At 40.1% G+C, this 19,459-nt stretch overlaps 1 protein-coding gene across 1 annotated transcript in view; it reads right to left on the bottom strand.

Annotated features, from left to right (window-relative positions):
• Positions 1–7,479: 7,479 nt before the first annotated feature.
• The window catches only part of LOC127567968 (filamin-A-interacting protein 1-like), a 289,283-nt gene continuing 277,303 nt past the window's right edge, over positions 7,480–19,459 (bottom strand). The window contains exon 7 of the mRNA XM_052011210.1: positions 7,480–11,731. Within this exon, the coding sequence (XP_051867170.1) occupies positions 11,691–11,731 (41 nt within the window). The 3' untranslated portion in view covers positions 7,480–11,690. The remainder of the gene's footprint in view (positions 11,732–19,459) is intronic.

The raw sequence follows: 19,459 nt of genomic DNA, 5'->3' as shown, positions 1-19,459 counted from the left end.
GGAATTGAAGGCTGTGGGGAACTGGTGCAGAGGAGGAGGTGAGACCCGGTTTGAATGGTGGGGCAGACTTGAGGGGCCAAATGGCCTACTCCTGCACCTATTGTCTTATGATGTTTCCCCTGGTAGGACGTCTAGAACCAGGGATCACAGCCACAGAATAAGACCTTAGCCATTCAAGGCAGAGATGAGAAAAAGTTTTTTTCTCCGAGAGAGTAGTGAACCTTTGGAATTCTCCACTCAGTAGAGCTGTGGAGACTCAGTCCAAGGATATAGAAATTTTAACAACAAACAGTCTGCTGGAGGAATTCCGGAGCAACACACAAAGCACTGGGGGAAACTCAGCGGATCAGGCAGCATCTATGGAGGGAAATGGACAGTTGATGTTTTGGGTCGAGCCCCCTCACCTGGATTGAAAAATACTGATAGCCAGTATATAAAGGTGAAGGGAAGGGGTGGAGCAAGAGCTGGCAGATGGTAGGTGGGTCAGGTGATAGTTTTCGTCCTCTCTTTGACAGAACTTCTGTGAGACTCTCTTACTGCTCCCCCTCTGTGACCTCTGGTGCTGTCATGCTCTTTGACCATGTGCTCACCCAGACTTGCTACCACAGTCACATGTCCTTCCTGGCAACTTGTTCCCGCCACCATCTTGTCCCATCTTACTCCATTTCCAGTTTGGCTGCAGCAAGGATCCAAGCTATTCCATTTTGCTAGAGGAACTCAGCAGGTCTAGGAACATCTGGTGGGGGGAGGGGAGGGGGTGAGGGGAGGAATTGTCAACAATTCAGGTCGAAACACTGCATCAGGACCTTTCATAATTCCTTCCCACCCCCCCCCCCCCCCCACAGATGCTGCTCAATCCACTGAGTTCCTCCAGCAGAGTTGCTTCATATTCCAGCATCTGCAGTCTCTCATGTCTGCAAATAGAAATTGCGGACCACCTGTGTTAGTTGACTCATGTGTCTTTGCTTCCCTCTTGTCACTAACTGGATCTGCAAAGCCTTCATTTCTTTCTTATGAGCTTGTCTTGCTTCACCTTAAATGCATCTCTGTTTTTCACCCCAGGCACACTGTGTGGAAGCACCACATAGTAATCAGATGGGATTTGTCAGCTACTATATTTGCCTCCTAGTTTTTAAAGCATTTTCACTCCATAGAACCCCATGATAATTTTTAAATGTACTAAATTCTCATGGAGCAGAGTCACATTCTCATAATAAGGATTCACTCAATTAGGACAGAGTGAGAAGAAATTTCTTCACCCAGGGGTGAGTGAATCTCTTTTTTCTGTGGAGTCTTAGTCCTTAGGTATATTCAAGACAGAGATCAATTGAGTTTTAGATATGAAGGGGAATGGGATTAGTGCAGGAAAGTGAGACTGAGGAAAAAAGATCAGGTACGAATGGTAGAGGGGTTGAATTGCCCAGACTTGCTTCTGCTTCTTCTGTCCTTTATTATTCTTATAGGAGACCATTGAGTCCATGCTGGCTCTGAGCACTCATCCTCCCACTTAATTTCCTGTAACCTATTGTTTTTCAGATCCCGTTAACTCCCCTCTGACTCCCCTCCCATCCCCCTACAGCAGCCGTAATTTATGGTAGCCAATTAACCTACCAATCAGAACATCAATGGGGTGGGAGGAAACTGGAGCAGGGATGGGGGGGGGGGGGGTGCGGAAGGGGTGTGGAAGGGGTGTGTGGAAGAACAACCCATGCAGTCACAGGAAAAACAAACAAACCCCATACACCAAGCACTGGAGATCAGATCCAACCTGGGCTGCTGGGGTTGTGAGGCAGCAGCGACATCAATTATATCACCCCTCAGTTTCTTATTAAGAATCATTTTTCTAAGGCCAGTCTAATATTATTACCAGAAGATCTGGCCTTAAATCCCATTGAGCTGCTAACACTAAAATCTCACCATCATTAAAATGGACTTATTTTTATTAAATTACCGCTATGCTCATTTCCTCCAATCTTAGCTCAGAAGGTAATTATAGCATTGTCCACACCCCCACCCCCAATTGTTCCAGTAAGGTCACTTAATAGCACAGAATTGTAAGAGTCTTGTTATTTACTGCATAATATATCCATTGAACTGATAGGGCTGCATGGACTCGCCTAGTAACACAGCTCAGACAATAAGCTAGTAATTATATTTGTTATTTTAACATTTAAAAGAAAGCTGGTTTAATTAAAAACGTTATTTTTCAAAATTTGCTTTGAGTAACAACAAAACTTTTTTTTAAGAGGGATTGAAAGCAATTCTTAAGGATTGAAAAGGTCTTGATCCAAGTTTTACTCCAAAAGGGTTGACAGATATGTGAATGCAACAATCAACATCTAGTCTTGTCTGTCAGGATGAAGAACAGACTGCACATGACTTGTGGTTATGACTCATAAATGGAAAAGTGTGCTGGTGTGACTCGTCTGATGAAAAGTATTGCTTCAAGGCTTCATTGATTGATTCTTTCCTGTGTCCAATAACATGGCAATGATGCCAATGGAAAATCATGCAGAGACGATCCTAGAGTAGACTGGGTTCAAACAAGACTGAGCCATTGCACCAATCCTCTTCTCACTTGCCCTCACTCAGGTTGCTGGAGGTGTGGTTACTCTGGAGAAAGAATAGGAAACTGTTCCATCTTTATTGGCTCCTCTCAAGAGCCAAGACAACCTTGACTTCAGTCGTTGATTTATTCTATGCAGTGTAGAGGCTGAGGTCCAACCCATTATTGTTTTTATCACCTATGCATAGAGGATGGGTCTTACACTAAATATCTAGAACAGTCAGGTCCTTCACCAACCTGCCCCAGCAATCTAGATCTAGGATATGATCCTGTTAAATGTGCATCACTTTCCATATCTTACCACCTCCTAGGAAGGGCAATTCACTCCTGCCTCCAATGCAATTGCATAGCCTTTGGCAGAAAATAAAGTTTATTGACTAAGACCATAAACCTGGTACTAGACCAGGTCTATTGAGTTGCTGTGACCCCTGGCCCCTGTATATGTGCCATAGACAGGCTACAACAGGCACCTCAAAACACCATAGAAAGATCGGCAAAGTGGTCTTCAAATCTGCCAGTAAAGTAGGGATGCTAATGGCAACATTTCCTTATGATTAGGTTTCTTACGCAATATCTAGCCATGCACCATATAACTGATACTGGTTGAAAAATGAGAAAATGTCTTCCAGTGATTCAGCAGAATACAAAAAAAGATACATTTATGTCGGAGTATTCTGCAATATCTAGATGGATAGATATTTATTAGTCACATGTACATCAAAACACAGAGTGAAATGTGTCTTTTTGTGTTACAATCCTTTCCCTGATGTCAAATAGGTTTGTTCCTTGCAATGGCTACTGCCAAAGAGTCCTACTCCACATCACTCAATACATCTTTCTTGGTGAATACGTTTTGAAAGAAGCATTTTGTCCTAAAGCCATTTCAAAACTTGAATTTACAAGGGCAATTTGTAATGGTAATTTGCCCTTTAAGATATCTTTATTAGTCAAATATACATTGAAACACATAGTGAAATGCATCTTTTTTGCATTGTGTTCTGGGGGCAGCCCGCAAGTGTCACCACGCTTCTGGTGCCAACATAGCATGCCCACAACTTCCTAACCCGTACATCTTTGGAATGTAGGAGGAAACTGGAGCACCCGGAGGAAACCCACACAGACACGGGGAGAACATACAAACTCCTTACAGACAGCGGCTGGAATTAAACACGGGTCGCTGGCGCTGTAATAGTGTTACGCTAACCGTTACCTTGAGGTCTCAAATAATCCTTGATGTGGGTTTTATCTATTACATCAAACTTCCAAAACATATTAGAAAGGATAGGGATATGTTCAAATGTAATTAATTTCTTAGTAGTTAGCTTGTCAAATGACTTTAATAAAATCTCCTTAGAATATTTTGGTTTCAAATGAAATGTTTTATTCAATATGGTAAATACATAAGAAAATATTTATATACATCAGTACAAGTTTACATCAACCATTGCCTTCATAGGTTCTCAAAGTACTACAAAACATTTTGTTTCTTTTCCCATCAAAAATGAAGTACTGTAAAATCCAGTGTAGAAGTCTACTTTCTGTGAACTTATGGAAAGGGCTAAAGAAGCAGGTTTTTTTTTGGGGGGGGGGGTGGAACTTCTACACTGATGCAATTTAGACATTTATTTTCAAAAACTTGACTAGATTATGTCTTTTCCCTGTTTATATTTTATAAACTTTACTGGAAATGATGATTTAAAAGGTTATAGGGGAAAAGCTATAACCTTTATTTATTTTAACCTCAAAGGTGTTCTCCTAAAATTGAAGCTCAAGACCATTGTGGGTGGGGATTATGGGTAGTGACTTATTCACTGGATTTTACAACATCTCAAAGTTATTTGTTGATTACAGCAACACAATTACCCAGTAGAAACAAAGCAATTTAGGAGAAAAAGCCTCGATCAACACTAACTGTAAAATTGCAGGGCTTAAGTAGTAAATCAATAATTTTTGATCCTTCGGCAATGATGCTAGGCCAATAATTTTTATCTTGGTCACACCTTGCAGTGTCAAGCTTTCGAGTTTCTGACCAAATTTGGTAAAATTATTGGAAATGACCATAGACAAATTGAACCATGTTTGTAACAGTTGATAAAGTTAAGAAAACCAATCAGCAGTTCTTTTGATTTTTGAGAAGAGTTAAGACCAAACAAGCTGGATAGAAATCATAGAAATTTATGGCACAGATGGCAACCATTCAGCCCATTGTATATATGCCAGCCAAAAAAATGCACTATTCAGACTATCCCACTTCCCAGCTCTTGGGTTGTTAATTTGTAGGTCACTTTACACCAACCAAGGTTTTGTCTTAGACTTGACTTCTCTCATGCTGCCTTGGGAGAACTCATAAGTTACATGCTTGATAACTTCCAGTTTGTCTGAAACATACTTAAAGTATCAGAGTTTCCTATCAAACACCACTATGTGACCATTATCAACAAAGGACTCACCAATTCATAAAAGTCACTCATCATTGGCTTCTTCGGAGTGGAATGAATAGTTGGGCAATAATATGGCCGTGCCAGCATTTCCCACATACAACAAATATATAACATCTCTGTCCCCCACATCCTTTAATGATGTAACATATAACATCTCTGTCCCCCACATCCTTTCAGAATCCTAGCACAGAAACAAGTCCTTCAGCCCACCATCTCTGTGCCAACCATCAATTACCGATTTATCCGAATTCCATTGACCAGCACTTGATCCATAGCCTTCAACGCCTTGACAATTCAGGTGCTCATCAAAATGCTTTTTAAATGTTGTGAGGTTACCTGTTTCCACCACCCCTTCAGGCAGTGTGTTCCAGATTCCAACCACCTTCTGGGTAATAAAGTTCTTCCTCAGATCCCCTCTAAGCCATTTTCCCCTCACCCTAAACCTACTCCTTTAGTTTTTGACACCTCTGTTATGGGAAAATATTTCCTACTATCTATTCTGTCTATGGATTTTCCTAATAATTTTGTACACTTCAAATCAGAACCCCCCCACCCCAGCCTCCTCCCCTTCAAGGAAAACAAACCCAGCCTCTCCTCAAAACTGAAATGCTCCATCCCAGACAACATCCTGGCAAATCTTCTTTGCAACCTCTCAAGTGCAATCACATCCTTCCACTAATGCAGTGACCAGAACAATACCACAGATGTTGCTTGATCAATGTTTTATAAAGATTGTACCATAACCTCTCTGCTCTTACATTCGAAGCCCTGGCTAATGAAAGCCAGTATCCTGTAAACTGCCTTCACCACTTTATCTAGCCGTGCTGCCACTTCAGGGATTCCTGGACTTATATGTCAAGTCCTTCTGTTCCTCAATACTCTTACCATTTGTTGTGTATTTCCTACCCTCATTAGTCCTCCCAAAGTGTCACACCTCATACTTATCCAGATTAAATTTCATCTGCCATTGCAACCAAGGTGTTACGCAGTGTTTTGCAATTGTTTACGTTAAGCAAATTTCCGTTTTTTAAAAAATTTTATTCTCCAAACATTAAAATCAGATTGAAGTAGAAGTAAACAAAAATGTTTAAAACTTAGTAAAAAAAAACAGCAATTATATATTCCATCAGTTATTTTTTTTTGCCACCTGTGCAGTGCTAGATGAGCATGTGAGGTGGTTCTACCCCATGTAGTTGTGGGCTGTTGTCCCTGCCACTATTTTGAGGAAAGTGAAGCAGTAGAAGCACAAACCACTCATCTCTCTGCACAGTAATCCTACCACTCACATGCCCCAGCTGGTTATTTGTGATTAACATTTGGTTGGGAATGGGCCTTACTCTACAGCCACTGAGCTTGCATATTGTTTTGCTTATGAAGTGAAATATCCTTTTTGATTCAACCAGGAATTATGGTAGTGAACAGTTTCTTTTAACCTCAAAGTACTTTTGAAGCTACTCCACAATTATCCCTCAGGTAATTTCATAAGCACAACCTTTCAATTCCAATGAATCATTGTAGATTTCATTTTTTTTAGTTAGACTATCTATCTTGTAAATCAGTTTGAATGAATGAAGATATACTTTTTTAGATAATCTAATGTTGTTGGTTTCAAACTGTATCTGCAATCATTCCACTTCCTCTTGACTTAAATCCTAATTGTACATTTGTATTTGTGAGTTGTTACGGATCCTACCAGGCCAATGTCACTATAGTACCACACTCCCTGTACAGTATTCCAATTAAACTTCTCACCTTAGTCCTAAATGGTTGATCCCCAGCCTGAGACAATGCTCTCTGTATCCTCCTCCCCATCCTCTCCCTCTCACTTCAGTCCTCAACTGACTTCCTCCATCAGTTCCTCTCTTTGCAATGGCAGGAGCTCGCAGATGAAAGGTCTAAGTGCAATGTTTGATGTGCAAGGCCTCTTCTGTAACAGACAGTGCCTTGAGATCATGCTCAATGGGAAAAACTGCTGCTAGGAAGGGCCTTGTACAAAAGTGGCACATCATAAGACACATTAATGAGCTGTTTTATCCACTTTCTTTTCCCACCCGTGTTCTCCTGTTCCTCCACATATAAAAAAATATTTATCACCTTTCTGCTGACCCTTTTACCCTGGCTATATCCCTTAAAATGAACCCTCCTCCCTTTCATTCCTGTCATCTTGAATAGGGTCTTTATCTCAACTGCAATGGGCATTAGGATCTTTGTCACAGTTATCAAATCTCTCCATTACATACCACTGGAACCTTCAAACTTGTGTGCTGATACATCACTTTGATCTGATAATTTTAGGTTCTTTAGCCTCCCCTCCCTTCATCTTTTTCAATAGCAAGGCCAAGACTCACCTTTCTGGCACCCCCCTCAAACATTTTCTATAAATCTCTTTACTCTTCTCTCTCTCGGCTTCTTCAAGTTCTGACTAAACTTTTGTCCCCAGCTACATTTTTCAACATTTCCTTTAATGTTCCTACTACTGCTCAGTGTCATTATAGTTTCTGACTAGTCTTGAAATGGTTTTCAGAGTTAAAGTATAAATGTCCATTGTAAAAAACAAAGGATAGAAATTCCCCCTCCTTTTGTACACAAAGTATGCAGACTAAATTCTGCTTCTGAAATTCATTTCCAAGCATTATTAGGTGACACATTTAGCACATGACAGTGTGAAATTCCTACCCTACTTTATTTGCCACACTTGTTGTATTTGACAACTCTAACCTACTACATATGGTGCACCTTTGACATTCCATCTAGGCTCCTGAATTTAGATGCTAAAAATTGCAATATAACAGCTATAAAAGCTAACTGCTAGGCAATTCTGAAATCTCCATTAAAACCATTTACCACTTTTATGTCTACTTTTAACCAGATCACTAAATGAACCCTCCTCCCTTTCATTCCCTGTCATCTTGAATAGGGTCTTTACTTCAATTGCAATGGCCTTTAGAATCTCTGCCACAGTTATCAAATCTCTCAATTACCTCCTGCTAGAACTGTCAAGCCTGTGTGCTGGTGCATCACTTTGATCCAATAAGTGAAAATTCACTTGTGATCCATCCCAAGCCCCTTGAACCATGGGTACCCAAGCAGGGCATTACTGCAAATTGATGACATTACCAGGGCAATGAATCAGACTTAGAGCCAGGGGTACAATGGCAAAACAGATCTGACTTATTCAATGCAAACTGAGCAGCACCTCAGTCTCACTTTGCCTTCATGCAGTCTGTATCATCAAATTAGGAAATCTGGATAAAGGACCACGTCCTATGGTATAAAGCACCATCAAAAGATATATATTCCTGTCAAAATTGATAGATGTTTTGAAGGCTCCACCACAAAATTGTTTTAGGTAAAGAGGCATCTCTTGCACCTTGTTTGTTCCATGACAAACTTTCTCTCCTGCACTGGCTTCCTCCCATGGGACACTGCTCAGGTTAGATCAAACAATGCTTAATGCACTTGCAGAGGATTTTGAGAGCCAAATTCAAAAGGTTTATTTTGTGTCTTTAAAAAATTACATTGTATCAGTAAGACTCAATGAATCATGATTATTTCAATATACCATTATTACTTAACAAAAGAGAGTTTTATATTTAATTGGGGAGTATGAGAAGCTCCCTGCACTCCCATAATGTCCCAAATACTCCAGATCTAAAGCTTTCACTATGAAGGGCAGATGATGCTTTAATGCTGAATATTTTCTTTGTGACAACTGAACTATCCCAGTTGCAACAGAAACTGTTTCTGAAGCCCCCAAGCATTCCTGCAGTGACATCATCATCCACTATGCACTCCTTAAATCATGAGCCTCCAGATTTACTCTTTTGGAATTGCTCATTGTCAATAAAATAAAAACATTACCATTGTTTGTTTTTGTCTTACCCAAGTTAAAACATATCACTCTGCCTTCCCACATTCACATCATCTCCACTAAGGCAGTCACTTGCTCTTGACTTGCTTTGATCTTTCTTCTACATGTCTGAACCTTGGTGGTTTCCTGTATGATGGGTATCAACTATTCATCAAATTATTGGAACAACAATTGTCAAAAATTGTACGTCATGACAGAAGATACACAGACACATTTACTTTTATTTAGAAAAGCTCCTTTTGTTCGTGAAGTTATTGCCGCTGTAACAAACATACTAAATGCTAATTGGCTTGATAACAATTCAAGCACTTGCCTCCCTGCCTGTGTGCACAAGTCGATAAAGTGAATCACATTGTGGTTCTTAGGGCAAATTGATGGCATGGATACAGATGGGCTATCTACACATACACCCTGCCAACACATTCACGGCTCGATCAGGCCAAGTTTGGACACAATCATCCGATTCTGCACCTCTCAACTTATTTCATGTTACATCAGCCACTTAAGCAAAGACCCTGATACTGCCAATCCTGTTTAAGAAATTTCCATTTCTGTTTCTATCACCCAGCACACTCATATCTCCGTATTCTCCAATTTCTTCCTCCCTCCAGATTTATTTTCACCATTATTATTCTTTGGGGAAATTAGGAAACCTCACAAGAAGACAACAGAATCACATTAAGCTGGTAAAAGAGACCTTAAAGGCTGTGTGGGTGGGTTGCTGAAATAGGAATTGACAAGCTACCTTGCGCTAAATACTGGTCACGTGTTGGTTGTGTTTGAGAGGAACAGTTATACTGCAGAGCCTATTCCCTTACAGAACTGATTACTCATTCAAGCAAAAAGATACAACATAACATTAAATGGAAGCAAAACAGTTACAATAAAATATCCTTGAAAATCTTGTGCAAACTATTACAAATGTGCTGTCCACATTTTAATCTTTTCTGGGTTTCCTCTCTCCACAAGGGGTTAAATACTTGCTTTGCCATTAGCATTGTGAAAGCAGAGGGCTGATGGAAATTGCTTCCATCAAAGGTTGAAGTATCTCTCCACAGATTTTGTTGCCTTTTGCAGAAGCTTTCTAATCAGTGCTTGGAGAAAATACCTCAATCATACAGTTTTCAGGAACATCCCATTCAAAGGCAGTTTGGAAAGTGGCAAGTGAAGACCCTGCAGCATATGGTACGCTCATGAGGGTGCTACTGGAGATCATTAAAAGTTCTAATGATTGTAACACTTGCATATATACTGTCTCATTGTTCAAACATTTCAGACTTTTCACACTTTGCACAACTTTTACAATACAATGGTTAAGATTAGGTAGGTGCAATATGCTCCAGATTCCAGCATCTGCAGTCTCTTCTGTCTCTAATCATGTTAACCTGATTCTTTAGATGTCGCTAATGGGAAGCATGACAGAATTCCATTCTTCTTCTTCAAAAATAACATAGCCCACCTGACAAGGCAGACACCAACCTTGTTTAAGCTGAATATCAATTTTAACTGAACTGCAGCAGCATGGCATTATATGTGGATTATGCATCCCAATCAAAAATGATCAGTTTCCTGAATTCTCTTTTCACCTACCTATTTCCCAAACAGAAATCCTATGAAGAGTTAGACCTGTTACATTTTCATATTAAAGCCTGCATTTCTGCTGGAAAAAAATCATTTATAAATGTTGTTGATTCTTGGCAGTAACAAGTAGGACAATAAAAAGGAGGGGGGGGGGGGCGAGAGGGATGGGGGGACCATCAAAACCCATTTTAACCATTATTGCTCAGACCAAAGGGTATTCAAACTCCAACTACAATCATGAAAAAAGACTAAAGTGCTCAATTAAATATACAGGCTTTAATTGTTTTAAAATGCGTAATTGCACTTGCAGTCAGACACAGTTTACTGCAGATTTTTAAAACCACAGTGAAAGGGTTCCCTCAGGATAAAGCACTATCATGGCTTGGATGTAGAAGGACATGTTTTAGCCATTATGGAGCCAATTTTAAAATCACATCTCAAGACACCTGTAGATTATTTTACAGTATAACTTTATAAAAAGTAAACCAGGCAGCACAGTGTTAACCAGTCAATCTGACCGCTCCCCCAGATCCAGAACCATCACTGCAATCAAGGAAGTGCAGTTCCAACACAAGAAATAGCTCCTGAAAAATCAATAGATTGTTGTCATATTTAAAATTCAAAAGGATTTTCAGAACTTACAGGGCAGGTGGAAGTATATTTTTTGGCATAAAAGGTGCTGCAGAACTAAAGTTATTCATATTAATTGGCAAAAGTTGCCCTGAAAGGTAAAAATTGAGCTATAGGGAAAACTACACATGGCTGCTGATAGGGATGGGTCAGAATAACAGATCTTCCATTATTCCTGCACATTCTGTTTAAAAGGGATACTAACTTGTCAGAATAAAAGGAGAACATAATGTGCGATGGTGATTTCAAACCACGGCATCATTTTCCAAGTACAAATTCAAAAGGGCTTTTTGTTTTTTTTAAATACGCTTCCTCTCTGGTGGATCACTAATTGAGCTATATCCTGGTACAGTGCATCAATTGCTCTTCATACTATCATGGGAGCAATGATGGATTACTCCTTTAAAGGTCAACTAAAATACAATTTCTTCAAAAAATACAGATTATGATTACAGTGTCTTCCAATGTGATCAGTAGCATACAAAACTATAGTTGGAACCTTGGAGGCTGCAACCTGGGGCAGTGTTTCGTTCAGCCAGCAGTAATGCAGTGCAATAAAATCACAGGCAGCAACAGGACGCTTCCACCAGTTAGAGGGCCATCATGCTGATGTTATCCGCACCTGATGAATGATTATGCTCTCTACAAAAAGACAGAGGAATAAGTGTGAAAATAACATAAGAGTGGCAACTTTGGAAAAATACTGTACTCTTTTTGTGCAAAATGACAGATAAATGCTGGAAATTGAAAATGCATAGCAGGCCCTCAGCATCTGAAGCAGAAACACAATTCACTTGACCAGTAACAATACTCATGTCAAAATATTAACCTATTTGCAAACACTGATTAATATACTGACATTTATTTTATAAAGCTATACCTGTGTTTTTATTAAAGCAAAATAGATTCCATTACAGCATTTATTTTTGATTACATACATTTCCATATAAAAATGATCTGTATTATTATGGAAAATTTGAAGCACTTTTTAAAGTTGACTTCAGAATAGTCTAGAATTAGTTTAATTTGTGTAAAAGTTAGACAACAATTGTATGTGCAGAAAATGGTAGAGATTTGGAACTTCTGTAAACAGCAATTGATGCTGGATTAGTTATTAGTTTTAAATCTGAGATTGATAGATTTTTGCCAAAATAACTACAATTAACCCGGGTTAATGGAATTAGGTTGTAATTCGGCTTTTATCTCAATGAATGGTGAAACAGGCATGAGGCACCAACTCCACTACCCTTGATCATATAACTAGATTCAGCATTACACAAAATTAAACAAATATTTTTAGTTGCCAGTTATTTGAGAAATTAACTTGATGTATATTATCAATCATTATAAGCTCATCAATAGTCACCAAGTAAAGGTACCAGCTGGTGTTGCAGATCAGAAGGTCCCAGGTATCACAGTTGTTTTGGTGATGGGAAATTAATTAGGATTCCCATTCTCTGTTGCTATGTCTAGATCTCTGCTTAAAAGTCTATCAAGGATATTGATTAACTGATATATACAGTATATAGATTGAGAATGTAAGACTCAGCTATTATGCTCTCTCAGTCCAATCTAAGCTCAACAGTGAAGAATGACCATTTTGCGAAGGTGAAGGTTAGTAATATATCCAAGATCAAGAGTCAGCATTTGAGAACAGAGGGCACAAGAATTCAGATTTGGCGTGAATTATTTGTGTTTGACTATGCAATTACTAGTTGATCTTGTGTAAGCTAAACACAACGTAAACTTCTCTTAAAGTGTAACTATGTGATGGTATACTTTTCAAAGTTAAAACGTTTTAGAAGTAGGCTTTCCTAATCAGGAAATCTGAGAGCACAAAGAGGGTGTTGTACCTGTGGCAGAGCTATCCACATAGTCCTATTCCCTCACTCTCTCTGTCTCTCAATATAGCTACCATTTCCTTCTCCCTCAAACCATGCATCCAATTTCCTTTCTGAAGTTACTATGGAATCCACTTTTAGCATGCTTTAAAGCACATTCCAGTTCCAACAACACATTGAGTAAAATAATTTCTCCACATCCCCATATTATTTTTGATTTCACTCTGTATAGTGATTTGACCCTTCGCCACCACTCGTCCCCCCACCCATTGGTAATTGGTCTATTATTGTCACATGTATCGAGAAACACTGGAAAAACTTTGTTTTGCATGCCATCCATACAGACCATTTCAAAACATAAGTACATTGAGATAGTACAAAGGGAAAAGCAATAACAGAATGCAGAATATAATGTTACAGTTACAGAGAAAGTACAGTGCAGGCAAATAAGAAGGTGCAAGGGCCATGATAAGGTAGATTGAGAGATCATAAGTTCAACTTTATTGTACAGGAGGTCCATTCAAGAGTCTTATAACAGCAGGATAGGAGCTGTCCTTGAACTGTGGTATGTGTTTTAAGGCTTTTGTATCTTCTGCCCAATGGAAGGAGGGGAGAAGAGAGAATCTCTGGGGTGGGTGGGGTCTTTGATTATGTTGGCTGCTTTCTCAAGGCAACAAGAAGTGTAGAGAGAATCCATGGAGGGAAGGCTGGTTGTCGTGATGGACTGAGCTGTGTCCACAACTCACAAGATCACAAGACAAGGGAGCAGAAGTAGGCCATTCGACCCTTCGATTCTGCTCCAAAGGAAAGGGAGAAAAGAAAAAGGAATGAGAAATTGGGGGGGGGGGGGGGGGGGGGGGGGCCAAAAAAAACTATTCTAACCCCAATTTCCGGCCTTATCCCCATATCTCTTGATACCCTGACTATTTAGATATCTGTCTATCTCTTCCTTAAACACCTCCAGTGATCTGGCCTCCACTGCTGTACGTGGCAAGGAATTCCACAAATTCACCACCCTCTGGCTAAAGAAATTTCTCCTCATCTGTTTTAAACCTGTACCCTCTAATTCTAAGATTGTGCCCTCTGGTCCTGGACTCACCCAAGGGAAACAGCTTGACCACATCTACTGTCCAGTCCTTTCAACATTTTAAGTGTCTCTATGAGGTCCCCTCTCATTCTTCTGTACTCCAGTGAGTACAGTCCCAAGAGCCAACAAACGCTCATCATACGTAAGCCCTTTCATTCTGGGAATCATCCTCGTAAATCTCCTCTGAACCCGCTCCAATATCAGCACATCTTTCCTAAGATGTGGGGCCCAAAAGTGTGCACAGTATTCCAAATGAGGCCTCACCAGTGCCCCGTAGAGCCTCATCATCACTTCCTTACTTTTATACACTATACCTCTAGAAATGAATGCCAACATAGCATTCGCTTTCTTTACCACCGATCCGACCTGGTGGTTAATCTTTAACGTATCCTGCACGAGTACCCCCAAGTCCCTTTGTATTTCTGTACTTTGAATTTTCTCTCCTTCTAGATAATAATCTGCCCGTTTATTTCTGTTTCCAAAGTGTACAACTGCACATTTCTCAACATTGAATCTCATCTGCCATTTCCTTGCCCATTCTCCTAAACTATCTAGGTCTCTCTGCAACCTTCCTGTCTCCTCAATACTCTCTACTCCTCCACCTATCTTGGTGTCATCAGCAAACTTAGCCACAAAACCATTTACTTCATCATCCAAATCGTTAATGTGCAAGGTAAAAAGAAGTGGCCCCAACACAAACTCTGCAATTTTTTATGGTCTTGGGCAAACCAGTTGCCATACCAAGCTGTGAAGTATCCAGCTAGGATGCTTTCTATGGCACAGCTATAAAAATTGGTGAGGGTCAACAAGGACATGCTGAATTTCCCTCGCCTTCTGAAGAAGTAGAGGTGCTGGTATGCTTCCTTGGCATGTGATATTTGAAGCTCTCAACCATCTCCACCTCAGCACCATTGATACATACAGGGGCATGTGCTCTGCCCTGCTTCCTGAAGTCAAAGACCAGTTTGTTTTGCTGACATTGAGGGAAAGGTTGTTGTTGTGACACCATGCCACTAGACTGTCTATCTCCTTCCTGTACTCCATCTCATTGTCATTTGAGATCTGGCCTACTACGGTGATGTCATCTGCGAACTTGTAGATGGAGTTAGAGAAAAACCTGTTATGAATGTACAAGGAATAAAGAGGATGACGATGCAACCTTACAGGGCACCAGTGTTGAGGATAATCATGGCTGAAGTGTTGCTGCCTATCGTTCCTGATCATGGTCTGTTGGTCAGGAAGTCAAGGATCCACTTGCAGAGTGAGGTGTTGAGTCCTAGGTCTAGGATTTTGGGGATGACTTTGTTTGCAATTATTGTATTGAAGGTAGAGCTGTAGTCAATAAATAGTAGTCTGACATATGTGTTTTTGTTATCCAGATGCTTCAGAGATGAGTGTAGGGCTGGGGGATGGCATCTGCCGTAGACCTTTGTCGGCGGTAGGTGGATTGCAGTGGGTTGAGGTTGTCTGGGAGGTTGGAGTCGATGTGTGCCATGACCAGCTTCTTGAAGCATTTCATGATGGCGAATGTCAGAGCCACTGGCTGGTAGTTATTAAGGCACGTTACCTTATTTTCCTTTGGCACCGGGATGATAGTGGTCTTCTTAAGGCAGGTGGGAACCTCAGATTTGAGTAGGGAGAGGTTAAAAATGTCTGCAAATACCACCAACATCTGATCCATGCAGGATCTGAGGATGTGGCCGGGGACTCCATCCGGGCCAAACGTTTCCGTGGGTTTACTTTCAGGAAGACTGGTCTGACATCTGCAACGATGACCGTGGGTAAAGGTGCATTGGAGGCTGCCAGGGCAGGTGGTGTCATTTCATTGCGCTTCTGTTCAAAATGTGCATAGAATGCATTGAGCTCATTGGGGAGGGATGTATTGGGGATCAATGCTGCACCCATCCCAAAAATAAAAGTAAAGCACTCATTTTGTGCAGGTAATTAAAGCCAGCAGGTGCAGGGAATTTTCAGGAATTAGCACAATTGGAGCTTACTTTGCTGATCAGTTGTGGGATCGAACTTTGGCCTTTTGTACCCTCTGCTTGTGGAGCTGTACATAATTATGAGGGATAAGAACTCAATCTTTTGCAGTTTTATGACACTTTAAATGACCTCAGGCAGGCAGGTGCATTTTAAATTTGCACATTTATCACATATACAATTTTAAATGATACAAATTCTGTACATGAAGTTTTGAAATATATATGTTAAGCTAGCAATTTTTATGAAAAATATCAATGCATCTTTTTCTTTGTGGATTGTTTTCCTAATATTTACTTCTGTTAAAATGACAATGGAAATGAGGTTGACATGAAGAAAGCAGATACAATTTGTTCCAGTCAACTGTCTCAGAAACGTGTATTCTTCAGGACACTACTCTCCTGTCCAGTAACACTCAAAAAACTAACCTTTATACCCTAAATAAACATTCACCATGCAAGGATATAGAAAATGGGACTAATATTGATGGGTACTTAGTGGTCAGCATGGATACGATGGGCTGAAGAGCCTGTTTCAGTGCTATATAACACTAACTTTTTGTAGTTACAGAGCTGGATCCCAGAGGAGTAGATCATTGACAGCTTGTCAGACACCTGATGAATAGTTTTATAAGCTGTTGTGGTGCAGTAATATTTTGTTGGCTAATCATGATCAGAAATGCAGCATTTGGAATTGGAATTGGTTTATCATTGTCTCATGTACCTAGATACAGTGAAAAGCTTTTGTTTGCGTGCCATCCAGACAGATCAGGAAAACAGAATGCAGAATATAGTGTTACAGTTACAGAGAAAGTGCAGTGCAGGTAGACATTTTAAGCAAACAGCACAGTTCATGTGCAAGGAAAAGAGAGAGGCATGTTTCCATTCATTTTGGGAACCCAATGTACAATTGCAATTCACAGGATAGAAATATTTGTGGTACTGCAAGCAAGTCAAGAAAGGTTACAGAGCTTGTTGCAGGCAATATAGCACCAAAATTAAATAATCCAGTTACAGGTGTGCAGGTGTATACATGTTTGTTCCTTGTCATTATTTTCTCATAAGCTTGTCTCTCAAGAACAGATAAGTTTAAATTCCTGGTCTCACCTTGTGATGAATGATTGCCCAACTGCTGCTACTGAGAGTGCTTTGCTTTCAGATTCCACTAGGTGGTACATTTGTTACATCGGAACTGGTAAAAGCCAAGTTCAAATCAAGTTGTAAAGGAAAAGCAATGTCTGGTAAGATGCTGGAAGTTCAAAATGAACACCAAAAGTGTTGGAAATAACCAACCAGTCAGCCAACATGAAAAGGGAGATAAAAATGGTGTTAGTCTTTCAGGCTGGTGACCTTCCACAGATTTAAGTGGAGGGAGGGAAGCACCAAGATGGTGTACAAGGCAGGAGAGATTAAATGATGAATGTCATTTGAAGCACAAAGAAGAGGATAATAATGGGAGTAAATACAGAAAAGATGGGACCAAAGGAGCTGAAAATTCCATTTCATTCCATTTCTAATCTTGGCTTTTCCTCCCCCTCCCAGAACAAGGTGACGGGGAATTGTTACCTTCTCCCATTACCCTCCACCCTTTCCACTACAATCATCTGAAGACTTCTTGTGGTTATTAAGAAAACAATCTGATTTAATTCTGTAATTTTACTATTTTCTAATGACTCATTAGTGGACCTTAAGAAAGAAATTCTATTCAAAATAGCAACAAGCTGTGTGTGAAAACGAAGATTTCTGAATATTTTGTTTCCCTCTTCACCTTAACAAAACCGTCTACTATACCCTCTTTTCCTTTTATCATTTCTCTTGGTCCTGGGTAAACAAGATTAAATTTAACCCTAGCCTAACATTCTTGAGTCAGCAAACAACATCAAGCAATAATTTAGATTCATTGAAAACAATTTGATTAAACATGCATTTAACTAAACTGAGTTTCTCAAAAGCCAACCTTAGCTTCTGATCTTTTGCCCTCCTTGCTTCTCTGCAGCTGTTCCCAAACTCCCATATCTTTGCTGATTACATATATACACCTTGCATCCTCACCTGGCACCTTGGACTTTAAAATGGCATTGGTCCTTCCTCCTTTGGATCTCCTACAAGCAAGGTCACTCTGCACCTAAGCTGGATCAACCCCAGGAGTGATGGTCAAACCCGCACACATCCCTCACTCTCTATTCTTGCTGCACATGTTCATCCCTCTGAGATTCACTCCCTTCCCTCACAACAAGGTAGGAACCTAAACACTGAGGGCATTCTACCATCCCTAAAAGTCAGCTTCATTTCACAACATTTTCTTCCACTCCTTCGTTTACAATGAGGACCTCTCTTCTACTTTTTTCAATGACTACATAATTTAAGTTTCCTCAACGTCCATTTTTCGGAATAATTTGACAGCTTCTCTAGATTGATGCCAATCTTGCTTACCTTGTGGGACATTTTCTCCATTCACCCCCTCTGCCATTCACCCAGTTTTGCTACATCCTCGATTGAACACATTGAGCTCCTTCTTAACTCCATCAATACTCCTCTGCCGTTTTTATTTTCTTGTGGACTCAGGTTGAAATCTCCTCTGATTACGTCAGTGTATCTCTTAATGTTCTCTGAAGGGTTCTTCAAGGAACCCTACACCATCTGTTTTACAATAGCCTGTTCCCTCTCCCTATCCTCTCGAATCCCAGCATACTTGTTAGCACCTACTCCTTAGTAATAGCAACTCCACTCACTTCTGCCCCCTGACTCTCAAATTTCTGGCATGTTGCTGGTGTCTTCCATAGTGAAGACTGATGCAAAATACTTATTCAGTTCGTCATTTCCTTGTTCCCCGTTACTATCTCTCCAGTGTAATTTTCTGGCGGTCTAATATCCACTCTTGCCTCTCTTTTACACTTTATATATCTCAAAAAACTTTTGGTATCCTCTTTCATATTATTGGCTCACTTACCTTCATATTTCATCTCTTCTCCCCTTATTGCTTTTTTAGTTACCTTCTGTTGGTTTTTAAAAGCTTCCCAATTCTCTAGCTTCCTTCTACCTCTTTCGGTTATCCTGTTATTGTCACTTTTGCATTTCTTTCTGCACTACAGTTTTTGCATCATTATGTTTTGTGCTCATCATTGCATTTCTTGTTGCACTTATTATTATCATGTATACTGTTTACTCTGAGAGCTTAATTGCATCCTGGTGTATGTGGCAATAAACTACTCTGAATCTGATGAGGCTCAGTTATTCGAAAATTAGGGTTATTGAATCAGAGACGAGTTCCACCCGAGATGAATCTGAATGGCATTGTTCTGCTGCAAGTTATTTGCCACCACCTGACAAAATGCTAGGCACACTGTATTCAGACAAGTTGAGGAAACTCATCCCAAGCACACTCCATGACAGATGTGGCATCCTCTGTACTATTTTCAGCTTCCTGCTGAAGTCTTCCTCCTAACTCCCACTGTGTTAC

The sequence above is a fragment of the Pristis pectinata genome, chromosome 3, assembly GCF_009764475.1.
Source record: "Pristis pectinata isolate sPriPec2 chromosome 3, sPriPec2.1.pri, whole genome shotgun sequence".
Classification (NCBI taxonomy): Eukaryota; Metazoa; Chordata; class Chondrichthyes; order Rhinopristiformes; family Pristidae; genus Pristis; species Pristis pectinata.
Note: the sequence above shows the minus strand (reverse complement) of the source record. Positions and strands in the feature narration are given on the sequence as shown.